General features: G+C 42.9%; 1 protein-coding gene across 1 annotated transcript in view; it reads right to left on the bottom strand.

Annotated features, from left to right (window-relative positions):
- The window catches only part of USP24 (ubiquitin specific peptidase 24), a gene marked incomplete at its 5' end in the record, with an annotated part of 138,189 nt that extends 128,351 nt beyond the window's left edge, over positions 1–9,838 (bottom strand). The window contains one exon of the mRNA XM_080800089.1: positions 9,518–9,838. Coding sequence (XP_080656215.1) covers positions 9,518–9,838 — 321 coding nt within the window. The remainder of the gene's footprint in view (positions 1–9,517) is intronic.
- Positions 9,839–13,833: the final 3,995 nt, after the last annotated feature.

Raw genomic sequence — 13,833 nt, 5'->3', positions numbered from 1 at the left:
TTAGCAAAGACAGTCCACTCCAGCACAAAACTGACCACAAAACCCAAAATTCTAATAACAAACTAAGGATTCCTTATTTTACTAATCCTAGACAAGTTTTCATTATAGAGATACTGCTATTTCTACCATCGTAAGTCTTTCTAAAACCAAACACATTGCTTTAGCTTTAAAATGGCTTCTTTTATTTTATCGACAATCACAAGGGATATTTAGCTTGAAATCAGACCAGTTCCTAATTTCTCGTTTCTGGGAAAAACATATACATTCATAATTTCAGGAAAAAAAGTAACAGCATTTAACTGAAATAATTAGAGCTATTCTCAGAAGAGACACTAGTTGAGAGAAACATCAACTACTAATATTAAAAACCCAACAAGTAAATAAACACAAACTCAGTACATTCCATAGCGCTAAAGAAGTATCACTTGAGAAAAATACCACTTGGTTGCCTAGCAATGGATACCACTATAAATCAAATTACATCACAAAAAATTCTTGAGGCACTATTCAAATGCTTTTGATAGATGTCAGTTCTTTCATATTTAACACTACTCTTCAAGGACTCCAGTTTCTGAATTAGAACATCACAATTTATTCCACTTAGAGCACAAGAAATCTACCAGCCTTGAAACTATAATAGAGAGGGGACTACATGTGACTGGCTCACCATTACACTCCCAACACTCAGCTCAGTGCCTAGCACACAACTGGTGCTCAATTAAAACCTACTGAAAGAATGGCTATTTTATTAAATGGGCTAAAAACCGTTCTGTTGCTCTAACATTTTTAGTTTAATATCTGTTTTTACCACTGGAATTTGAACGTATCATTATTTCATATAAATCTAAAGTTTTTATTCTCAGAACTCCTTAATGATTTTCCATTTAATAAGAATACCAGAAATAGCCATCCCACCCTCTTAAAAATGTGCAAAAAGACATGAGAGAGTACTCTACATTCAAGTATATATAAATGACAGAAAGAGTCAAGTGGGTGGACTGCTTTTTGGAAACAACGGATGAGGACTGGGTCTGGAGCCTACCAAGAGCCCAACAACCCTGAGTAACACTGCTTCGGTCACAGGAAACAGAGGTGACAAGGGAAGGCTGTGGTGGCCAGATGTGCACCTCTAGTCCATACCTTTGGCAAAGCAAAACAAACAAAACCCCTCTGCTCTAAAGACAGCTGTTTTCCAAATACAGTCACAGACCTCAGAGGGTCTTTAAAGGCTGATAGGTAATCCAAAGGCCAATTAAAACACACTAGAGTCATCCAGAAGAATATGCTAGAACCAATTAACACGGCAAAATGCTCTGAGATACTCCAAGGCAGGGGAGAGCATGCAGAAAAGCAACTACACAAAAACTCCACTAAAGTTTAACCTCTGATCTAAATGTGGAAAGTCCTACTGAACCACATCTTCTAGACCACACTTTTCTTATAACTAGAAATAAATGGAAACCATCTAACAAGCAGATAGTCAAATATGAATTCTAGATTAAAAGAAAATTGTTCCCAGTGATATACTAGGAAGCAGTATCCTTTTTTCTATATTTTGGCTAGTTAAAACACAAATTAAATCATTTTAATATTTAATTTTCCTCAATAGCAAAATTTAAAAATAATTTTGGAGTCTAGGACTTGTGAAATACTTTATTCTTTTTTTTTTTTAAGCTACTTTCATTTTAATGAACACCATAGTTTTGCTGGTCTTTCAAAATAAAGTTTATATACTTTTTAGAAGTTCATTAAAAATGAAAGAATAGAAACAGAATCACCTATGGTCCCATCACCCAAAAATAATAGTTATTAATACTTAAGCACCAGCTTACTTTAAAAATTAAGTGTGTATATTTCCTGAGAGGCCACATAGCTTTTAATCTCTCGAAGAAGTCAATGAATGAATGAAAAAAAATAACCAAAGGTATAGTCCAAGACCTCCATTTTATAGATGGGAAAACTGAGGCTCAGGGAGACAACCTGACTTGCCCAATAATAAAAGTTAGCAGGCAACAGAACCCTGAACAAAACATACCACCTTCCAAACCACTGGCACAATACTCTTCCAAATGTCATTTGACTTCTTATTTCATTTAAAATTCTCTTTCCATCCATTCATTCAGTTGACTCTCTATCCAATCAGGGGTGTCAGAATCACAGAGATAAAAAGAGTCCTGTTCCTCAAGCCTAATGGAAAGACAGATACATATAAGGTAAACACGGCTTTTTTAACTAAAATATGATCACCACTTTACTTTCACCTTAGGGAGATATGGCTTTGGAGCTCACCTTGAAGAATGAATTGGTGTTAGGAAGGCAGACAGAAACTAGGGTTTGGGGGTGACAGTGGGTCAAGAGATGGCCTCTGAACTGCAAGGCAGAGCACGAAACTGGAAGTCAGGAGATAAGACCAGATGGATAAGTATGGAGACCTTGAGAGAAAAGAAGTTTGGGTTTTACCTATAGAAAATAAGGAAGCACCAAAAATTTTTGAGCAAGGTTATCCTGTGAGTACAATCTGCACTGTAGAGAGATCATTCTGGTGTCAGTGAATGGCATGGAGAAAAGGTAAAAAAGGAACATGAATAAAGCCAGAGCAGTAACAGTGGGGATAGAGAGAAGGGGTGGGAGTGATATTTAGGTCAGAATTAAGAGGTTGTTCTATAAAAAAAGAAAGAATCCAGAATAAATTAAACAACTGCAAGATGACACTGCCATTTGCAGTGTAGAATTCTTTCATATTTTCTAAGATCCGAAATATAAGTTGTTACCAAAATGCTTCACTGTGGATTTCCAACAACAGGTTTCAGAAAGCAATTCAATTTTCCACCAAAATTGACAATACAGAGGTGAGAAATGAAAAGAGGGGAAAAAAGCAATAAATTTTTAAAAAGCTGACCTGTTTATAAAAGCTAGATTCTAAAAGCACACAAAGCAGAAACTGAAAAGTCTTTGGCAACAGAATGTCTGACCAATAAGTCTTTCTGAAAAAGATTTTAATTTCAGAAATCATTTTGGAAGCCTACTGATAAAAAATGTACCATGCTGTTTACTAAGTTCTGTGTTTTTTTAAATAAAATATTCCTAACATAAACACCATAAACTTCAGTGAAAGCATCTCAAATAGTGTCAATCGAATTTCATAACACAAATAACTGAGATACCACAGGAAAGCACACTGGGGGCTGAAACAAGGAAGCTCATCTTCAGAAGTGAGAAGACTTTGGGGGGCACCTAATATATTATTTATCTGTAAGAGGAAAAGCAGATCTTCAACTCAGTCCTGGGGAAAGATTCCTCAGACCTCTGCATTGTGGCTGAAGCATTTCCATTTCTGGAAAGGTTATCAGGATAAAATTTTGACTTAATTGCATTTAGCTCTTCTCTTCAGAACAAACAAAAATAAACCAAATCTATGGTTATATGTTCTATGACCCAGCTGAAAGTTAACTGGTAAACAAGTAGATTCCACTTCCCTTACACACACACACACACACACACACACGAATAAAAAATATAAGCCACCAATGATGGAAGCTGGGTTTTCCACTGTTGGAGACAGTGAACTCAAAACCTATCATAAAAACAAAAAGGGCACAAAACACTTGGCCAAAAACTCACCATAGAGACGATCAACAATAAACAATAAATATGCCTCCTACTAATTGCTAATTAACAAATAATGTTCATAAATCAATTGTGACTTAAAAAAATGATCCAATACTAATAAAAATTCCTATGATAATGAGAATGAGAATTACAAACTTAAAAAAGAAACTAGAACTCCCCAGAAGAAGGTGAGATAGAACATTTACTCTTCTGAAAACAAAGCACAAATTTCTTAGCCGTGCCTGAGCAATCCAGAATCCTTAGACTGAAATGCCTGCCCTTCTTGTCTGAATTTCCCAGGTACCTGAAGCTTACCTCTTTATGCGCCCAACCTTCTTTTACTCTGTTCAAAAACTAAAACCTTGCTAAACTGTACCATACATTCCTGACTCTTCTTAAACAGGGCATACTGGAACCTTTTTCATGGGTACGGCATCATGAAAACCCGCTGTCCTCCGGGGTCGTGAAGCACACAAAGCTGTCTCATATGGCCCCATACACACTGGCTGGCCTGCTTTGCTTGAGTCCCCTCTGAAGGTTTTCCTGTCCCCTCCTTTACCACTGAGCTGCTGCTTGTCACTTCTCACTACTGTCAAATGTGCTTTCTAAATGCTCATCACCTCATGTTGGGACTGCTACAAAAACCTTCTAATCTGCCACTTCTAGTTTCATAGGAAACCTAACATTAAAATTTATCTAAACTACAGGGAAAAAAAACAAGTTAAAACAATAAATAAGTGAAACGCATGCAGTGACTACACTAAAAATGTGTGCATGTTTTGAAATGGTTCACTCTTATGTATTTATGTGTTTACTTATTTCTCTCTGGTGTTCCAAACAGGAAAAAATTCCTGGAAAACTGAACTCCAGACATAAAAAGTATTATCTGGCTAAATCTTTCTAAACACAACAGTTCTCATTAGAAGTGAAAATTTTTCATCTTCACACCCGGTTTCCAATAAAATCAATGTTACATGATACTTGGCCAGTAAGTACAAAAGTATGTAATACACTGATGTCTGCTATTTAAGTTGTACTCAAATGGAAATCTCTTCTTCAAATTATTAAAACATTAAAAAATTTACTTTTCTAATATTGCAACTGGTTTTAAGTTAACAGCATTACTATGGTGTATAAAACTGTCACTATCTACTATGATTTCACTAGAACTATACTCACCAACATGCAAAAGGTATTTCCTTCATGCCAAATTACACTCATTCTAACAGCATATGGCCAGGTAATTACAAGGTACGAATTCAACTGTTAGATGAACTCATAGGCCTAATTCCCAAAGGAGATTCATATACTAGATTATAAAGAAATTCCTATTGTAAAAATTAGGCTATGCTAATTAATTAACCTTGTAGATTCCCTATTTTTATTTTATTACTTTCAACTGATTTTTTGGAATTATTTTACTTTTAATTTAAAATCTTTACATGGATTCTTCTTCTTCTTCTTTTTTTAATTTATCAAATCGTAGTAAGCCATGATTTGTAAGGTCATGTGTTCAAATCACTAATAATTACTAAAATTTATTTATTTGATATTTACTCCACACTCAAATGTATGAGGATTGTTATATTTCAGGTAAAAAAGAACATGAATTTTAGTATAAACTTGAATATAAGTACTGATACTAAAATTTTAATTCATTTATAATTACCGCATACTATCAAAGGAAAGAAACAGAGGCAGAAATGAGGTAAGTTTAAAAAGTACAAATTAATGTGATTTACCTATATTAGAGCAGGACCAAGTTTGGGGCTCTAAAAAAAAAAAAAAAGCAATGAAATCTTGGAACTATTTCTGACAAAATACCTCAAGAAGGAAAGTCCACATTAAAGTGGGAACAAAACAAGAATTCCCCATATTTGTTAGATCACAGTATTAAACCACTTGCAGGAAGATTAATTATCACAGAACTAAACAGCTAAGAAAGGTATTTCTAACAGTTAAGTGAAATCTCCTCGCAAAAAAAAATCTATTTCAGTATTTTCTAAAAAATAAGACAGTAATAAATAAGTTACATTACATAATTGTTAAACCGTGTTAAGATGCCCACAACAGCACCTGACTGATTTCTGATCCTCTGAACAGGATCACACTGCTTAAAAGACGGATTCTTCTAGCTCTGTGATGGACAGAATCAGTAGGCATGGCCTTAGCAGTGGCCAGCAGGGTAAGAAACAGTGAAGAATTTTGAGTGAGGCGTTGAACATCTGGATAAGTTATCTAGAGCAGCTGTGAGATTTCATTCTCCTAAATAACAGAACAAACTCTTATCTGTCTTAGACAGGTCTTGAAGTAGTGCTATTCAAAATCTAAACTGAATAGCTTCTCAAAGTGCCTTCCAGACACTGAGACCATGAATTACAGTTATCCAACAATAGTAGTAACAGCCAAACACAACTTGTGCAAAGCAATACCTTAACTGGAGGATACTGAAAAGGTGGTTTTCAAAGCAATTTTGTGTGTTCTGTAAGAAATGTGGGTGTTTTGGGGTTTTTTTCCCCCCTGTTAGAGATCTTGGTGTTTTCTATCTGCATTCTTGCTTTTTATGAACCAGAAGTTAACTGCTTTTGTTTTTGAAATTTTAATTTTTAAACCAATCCTAATTACAGCATGCACCCAAATTACTAAACTGATTTACCTAACTAACTACATGACCTTGGGAAGTCACTTCTTGTAAAATGAGAGGCTTGCCTTGAGAGGCACTAGAATGTAACCTTCACGTTCACTACTCTACTCCCACCCCCTCAGGGACGTGGAAGGCAATGAATGTTTACTGCCTGTCCCCAAATGACAAATATAAATGGAGTCATTTTCTCTTTTTTAATATTTGTACTTTAATCTGTACATTCCCAAACATTTTGAAGAGGGCACTAAACCCAAAATTTCCTATGCATCAAAAATAACTTTACATAATTTAAAATCAGGTACTCTTTTTTTTTTTTTTTTTTTTTTAGTATATGTGCTGCCAAAGCGAGCACTAGGTACTCATTTTTAAAGAAATAAAACAGGTAGATTATATAAGAGCTGACAAACTTCACCTGGTTTGTTACATTCCCCTTTTCTTCCTCCCCATTAACCCACTGCTACATCCTGACCCTTCTTCAACTGAAGGATATAGCTGGGAGGGAGAAAGTGCATGGGCCATGCAGGGAGAAGGCCTGGGTTCTAGTCCCATTTCTTCCATTAACTGGCTCTGTGGGGACAAGTCACTTCCTCTTTGGGCCCTGCCAGGCTGCCTGCTTAAACAAAGGAGCTGAACAAATTATTCATTTCTAAAGCCTTCCACTTTAAAGACCTAATTCTTTCATTCCACCCATCATTCTACTCCTAAATGCCATGACTTAAATGCTTGCCATATCATTCCTTGACTTGTTCAGCAGCCTCAAAATTGTCTTTTCCCCCCTCTTTATTTTTCCTTCTTATCCTAAAATGAATCTGATCCTAAAACCATGAGTACAGCAGAGTAAAAAGCACACTGTCCTTAAAGTCAAAGAGCTCAGGTTCAAATCCAGACTGCCACCCATGCATCTTAGCTCTAAAGCAGTGATGTTATGAACAATTTCACTGAGGATTCAAAGAATATATAAAGCACCTAACATACTGGAGATGCTCAACAACAATTAGCACCCTGTCCTATTTCCCAGAATCAAAAGCCTCCGTTTCCCAATGTCTATAGCAAGGATGACCAACCAGTGAGGTGCACAGGCGGCAGGCAGGAAATCTGTAAAGTACAAGCAGAAATTGGTTAAATGTTCTCACTAGGCTCCTGCATGCCAGTAAAGTGTCTGCCTGTAGCCTGCCCGCCCGTATATTTCTGGGTAAACCAGCCTCAGCCACCAGCACCTTCTGGGCTCTCAAAAAAAAAAAAAAAAAAAAAAAAAAAAAAAAATGGTGCAGCCTCCCCAGGCCAAATCCACAGGTCAAGAGGAAATGAAAACTTGACGTAATTCTTCCAAAAAAAACCCAGATTCTCTGGATTTTACCTGAAAGCAAACTCTTCCGCCTGTCGTTCATGTGAAAAGAAGCCAGGCCCATTTCTTTGTGCTTAAATCTACAGGCAGTAGTTAATGTTGGGAGTACCACCAAGCATTACTTAATTTGATTTTTCAATTACAGGCAATGAAAAGGTGTGACCAAAGGAAAAAAGAATACAATTTTCTTGCAAAATGAGGATACACTGAATTTCACAGTTACATCAATACCTTCAGAGAAAGCAACGGTTTTCTGGATTTCAAAACTGGGTCAAAAGTGGAATGAGCAAGTAGAGGAGTGAAGGGGACTTGCAAAGAGAAGCTCATTTCTTAAAGTGACTTAAGTATAGTTCCTTAATTATGTGGGATTGTTGTCCCAAATGAGAAATAATAACAATCTTTACTTTCATACACTGGTCAATGACAGACCCGAGTTACAGGGTAACTCAGGGCAATCAATCAAGTGTGTGGAAGTCTGGGAACCTAAGAAATCTTGTGAAGAAACCGATTTTTTTGATGTGCTACCTTCGTTTCCAAGCTACTTCAGCCCAAGTGACTGCTGCAAAAGCACATTATTAAAAGGATAGAGCACAATTTAGCAAAAATTCTTCCAGAAGGCTTAGCTTAAGAATTATCCAAACTCATATCTCTATTTAAAAACACAGAGCCCACTAATCTGAGCTCTGAGCTCTTCCGGGATCAGGCCAAGCTGCTCTACTTGTCCACCCAAAATGCACTATCCAAGGAATCTGACCAAAATTCTTGACATGAACTGCCATTTTTCTGCAAAGCAATTATGTCACAGGCCCTGGTGTTCTTGGTTGATCCTTTTTGAAATTGGTTAAAGTAGGTTTTCTTCCCCATGTTCTTTGCTCATCCCAAAGACGCCTTATTTTCTCCACCCAGACTTGAGATCTGTGCTCAGAGCCATTTGCCTAGATGGCCCTTTCTCCTCAACAGATTCCTGCACTCCTTCCATTTCTCTCCCTGTTCCCTGTCCCTCTGCACAGCACAGAGTATGACCGCAATCCCTTTTCACCTCTAGTTTTCTCTCATTTCTGACCTTGCCTAAGACCAGTACTTCCCCTACCTCGACCTGGTCCCAGCTTCATCCTCCAATTCCAGGCCTCCTCAGCAACCTTTTCTGACCTGGCCTCAGTCCTCTAACCTCCTCCGTCCAAACCCCAGCTGGCCCTATTAACGTCAGTCCTCCCAAACCAGACCTTATTGCAGGCAACCCCCTCCCCCACCTTGTATCAATTACTGTCATCCCCGGTCCGGCCCAGTCCCTCTTCATTTTTAGACCCTGTTCAATCTCCTCTCTTTCTGGCCCTTGACTAAAACCCAAACCCCATTCCTAACCCCAGCAGTCCTCCCCTGACCCTAGCAAAGGCCACTACTCTGGCTAGCCCATCCCACTTCTTCCCTGACTCGGAAACTCGTGCCTCCCCCACTCCTTCACTGAAAGCCGGTGCTAGGAAACCGGCGACCCTAGCCTAGTCTTCTAGTACCCCATTTCTGACCCCTGATACACGCGTCCTCGCCACCACACACTCTAGGCTAACGCGTCACTTCTCGCCCATCCCAGGTACTAGTCGTGGACTCTCCTCCCCATCCCCAACCTACCGGCCCTGCGGCGTGCTTAGCCCGAAGCCCACGAAACCCCTCCCCACCCCAGCCGCGCAGCCCTGCCCCGCGTCCCTAACGCCCATTCAGCCCGTCCCCTAGGGGTCCCTCTCCCCACTTGACCCCGGCCTAGTGACCTCCGCCCTCGCCGCGTCCGTGGCTCCATTCCCTCGGCCTCCAAGCCAGCCCCCGCCCCACACGCCCTCCGCACTCCCAGCCCAGTGGGGTGTGTCCCCTGCCCATGGAATTCCGACCAGTGGCCTCTCCCGCGGGGTCACGGTCGCCCTCCTCACCTCGGCGTCCACCACCTCGTGGTAGGCGGGCGGGGGGTCGAAGCCGCCTCCGCCCCCGGTGCTCCCGCCGCGGGAGGGGCCGCCGCCGCCGTCGCCGCTGCCGTCGCCCCGAGAGCCCCCGCCGGGCCCGGGGCTGGGGCCGCCGCCGCTGTCCATGGGCTCGTAGCCGCCGTAGTCGAGGCCCGGCCGCTCGTTGGTGAGCAGCGCCACGGCCTCGTTGATGTCGTTCTTAGCCAGGCGCAGGGCCTTGCGGATGGTAGCGGGGTCCGAGAAGCCCATGCACAGCAGCGTGGTCATGTGCTGCTCCTCCTCCGATTCCATGGCTCGGGCCTCCGGGCCGCGCCGGCAGGCGGGCGGCGAAGCTGCGGCTCCCGGGCCTGGCGGACCGCGCGCCGCTCCCTCCGAGCCGCCCCCGCGCCCGAGCGGGCCCCTGCGCTGCCGGCCTGCGCGCTCCGCAGCCGCCGGGCCAGGCTGGGCGCGGGCGTGGACGCCGTGAGCCGAGCGAGGGCGGTGGGGAGCTCAGGCGCGGCGGCGGCCCGGCCCAGCCCTGCGCGCCGCCATGTTGGCCTCCTCCTCCTCCTGCGCCTCCGCCTCCGCCTCCTCCGGCCCGCGGGGCCGCGCCTCCGCTCCCGGAAGCGGCCCGGGATGCCCCAGGCTCGCCGAGGACGGGCGCGGGTGGGGGCTGGGGGGGGTGACTTTTTTTTTTCCACTTAGCAAAGGGAGGGGCCGCGCCGCGGAGCGCCTCTAGGGTGAAAGGGCCGCCCAGACGCCCGGGCGGAGGCGAGGGAGGGTCTTCGGCCGTCGCCACCGCCCGCCCATTTCTCCAGCAACAGGTTCCCCCGAGAGCGGGACGGGCGGGGGACGACTGCGGCTCGCTGCGCGGAACGTCCCCGAAGTCCCCAGGCCGTCGGTCCGGCCCAGCCCTGACGGCGGTTCCCCCCGCCTCGCACCCCGAAGCTGCTCAGAGGCCCCGCCGGACTTCCCTCCACGCCTGGCTCGCCCCCGCCCGCGCGACACGCACCCCATCCCGGGTGGAATTCATTGGGCCGCGGCTGCACTTCGCCGCCAGCGCGGCCTGAAACACGCCGCGGTCCCGAAGGAAATTCACCAAAGCCCACGGAAATTCGCCCGCCGAGCTGCCTGAAATACACCCCAACGCCCACCTCAATCCCTGCCCACACCGGGCGCATGGACCCACCAGGACCGAAAATCACCCCCACGGATCCCGACCCAGATCCCTCCACGTGCCACGGAAATCACCCCAACCCGGCTGAAATGGATTCCCAGCGTTCCCTGAATGTTCCGTCTGTCACTGGCCACCTGCACCCACCAAACATGACCGAACTCTACCAAACTCTTTTTTTTTTTTTTTTTTTTTTTTTTAAAGATTTTATTTATTTATTTGACAGACAGATCACAAGTAGGCAGAGAGGCAGGCAGAGAGAGAAGGGAGGACGCAGGCTCCCTGCTGAGCAGAGAGCCCGATGCGGGGCTCGATCCCAGAAGGCTGGGATCCTGACCTGAGCTGAAGGCAGCGGCTTTAACCCACTGAGCCACCCAGGCGCCCCTCTACCAAACTCTTAACACTGAAAAACCCTGGGCGTCTGAAACGTGTTTTTACAACCTATACTCTAAATCCCGGCGCTCTCTATGAAAACCTCCGAAAAACCCAGACTGCATCACACACCAGCCACAGCCGCATCCCGACGCCTTGGACCTCTGCTCCCCTCCTGGTGCTGACCCACCTACCCACACTGCCGCATCATCGGTTGGCTCAGGATTCTGTTTCTGCCCTTTGAGCGAGAATCCTACCCACTCGATTTCTGCCCTTTATGGGAGGACCCCCACCACTCTTCATTTCTACCTTTGAGCATTCCTCTTCCCTTTGAGGCCTGCTTGCTTTGCTTTCTCTTTCCACCTTTAGCATTAACACCCGGGGGCTGCGTCCAGTTTCCTTGACTCTGCCATCGAAGCCATGGCCCTTGCTGTTTCCACCCTTGAATTTCCTTTAATTCATGCTTCTAGGTTCTTCCCCCACCATATCCCAAGATCCTGATGCCTTTTTCCTTTTTTTTTTTTTTTTGATCTCACTACATATTTGTTAATTCAGTTCATCTCCTACTGCCTTCACCCTGGTTTCTTCCAGAACCCTGAAGTCCACCAACTAACCTTTCTCATCCCGTCCAACCCTTCCTTGTGGCAACCCAGCACTCACTAAAATCTCCCGGTATCCCAAATCTTAAATTAGTGTCAGTACCCAGAAATTTTCCCCCTATTAGCGTCTTTTCCCCTGGACCATAGAGCCTTCTTGCCTAGTACTTGCTACCTGTATTTGCAAACACCAGCAATTTGATTTACAGGGTGAATTTATTGCCCTTGTTTACATTTATTAAATTCATTACTGTTGTTTACATTTAAATGAAATAAGTGTATTTGTTGTACTGATTAAAAGCTGTATTATAGAACAAAGACTAGGCCTTATACCCAAGGGACGTAACCTCTCTTAATTTGTGAATGAAAATAACAAAGCAAATCCTTCTTACATTACATCAGGATCTTTATTTTTGAACAATAACAGAAGAACCTGCTAAGGAAGAATGCCTATAACTGAATCAGATTCCTCTGTGTATGTGTGTGTATAATTTTACTAAGTGTTATTAACTTCTAAGTACTCAATGGTGTTCAAATATTCATTTCTGGTACATGAGGACCAAAAGTAATGTAAATGGAGCCAAGCAGCCTATCATAGAGTACACACCAAAATATTTCATTAATTCAACAAATACATGCTAGTTATCAGGTGCCAGGTACTGTTCTTGGCACGTATGTGGCAACACGAAACAAAGCAGACGTTTGATGGTGGCAAAGTGAAGGCATTCAATTTTGCCCTGTGTTTGAAGAGTTAATTCAGTGACCAAATTAAGGAATGGGTAAAAAGGGGAGAGAAAGTAACAGGTAAAGAAAAAATTGTTTGCCACTGAGATTTGAGACAGAACCCAAGAGGTAATGAGACAGAGCCGGCCAATTCAGATGGCACATAAAAAGACTCATCAACAGTGGCAGGTTTATAGAACATGACAGAGGAAGCTGTGCTGAGCTGAGAAGAGGAAGCAGAGAAGGAAGCAGAGAAAAACAAAGTCTGTGATAAAAACTGGAAAGGAGCCACAGAAGGCTACAGAAAACAAGGAAGGCCATTTTTGAACCGGATCCTGGAGTGACTGAAAAGCCAGAGTGTCATTTGAGGATGCAAGTAGTTATAATCACACTTTTTTGCATGTGAGAAAGCAAGTGAGGGCTTTAAACCCTGTTGAATTGGGATAGCAGGGGAGGGGCCTGGGGTGTGAATATTCATACTTTCACTTACATTTTTATTTTAATTGCAGTAAAATCTTGAAAATGTTAAAAGGACTAAAAAATTTTTAAATGACATTCAATTCACAGTAGTCCTTGCCTAGAAGCTTCTAGAAGAAAAAAGAATAGCTAGGGTTTGAAGAGAGGTATGATGAACTGTCTTGAAGACAAAATATGAGGGCTTTCTAATATTAATAAGTAATCTAAAAAATATCTAGTGAATGTCTGTTTTGAACCGGGTTGAGGACTAGAGAGACATCTGTGAGCAAGACACACACACACAGTTCCTGCCCTTTTAGGACTCACTGTCTTTAAAAGGAGACAGACAATAAAGTAGTAATCATAAAATGTGATAGGTGCTTTGATAGGGAATTTCAGGATATAAGGGGCAAATTTCTTGCCTTCTACGGAGGAAAATTACCAAGTGTAGGAAACCTAAATCCCAGAGGATATTTAAACTATAACTTGAAAGGAAGTAGGAAAGGCAGGATAATGAATATGAGATAAAAAGAGATCCAAAGAATAGGACAAGGTGTACAAAGGCCCTGGAGTGAGTGAGAGGAAAGCAACTGAGAAGAATTAAAAGCCAGCAGAATATGGCTGGGGTTCTTAGAGAGGTAGTAGTGAGAAAGGGAAGCTGGACATGTAGGCATCTGATCTGAGAGGGTTCCTTAAACTGTGGTAAAAGCTTGCACTCTATTCTGAGGAAATGGGAAGCCACTGAAATATTTATTGTGGAGGAGAAAGGGATTGTTATTTAACTTTTAGGAAGAGTGGAGTGTGGGAGATGGTCTAAGGGGGAGGAAAGGTAAGGTGGAGAATTCAATTGATCAGTTATTCTCTTGGTTGCCAATTAATCAGCAAACCCATCAAAGGGAAAAGCAATGCTTAATGACAGGCTCACCTCTCTGTACTTCCTTTCTCTCTGGGATTTGGTCCTTGAAATTCTCACGTGGAAGTTTTTT

Source organism: Martes martes (assembly GCF_963455335.1).
Source record: "Martes martes genome assembly, chromosome: 4".
Lineage (NCBI taxonomy): Eukaryota > Metazoa > Chordata > Mammalia > Carnivora > Mustelidae > Martes > Martes martes.
Note: the sequence above shows the minus strand (reverse complement) of the source record. Positions and strands in the feature narration are given on the sequence as shown.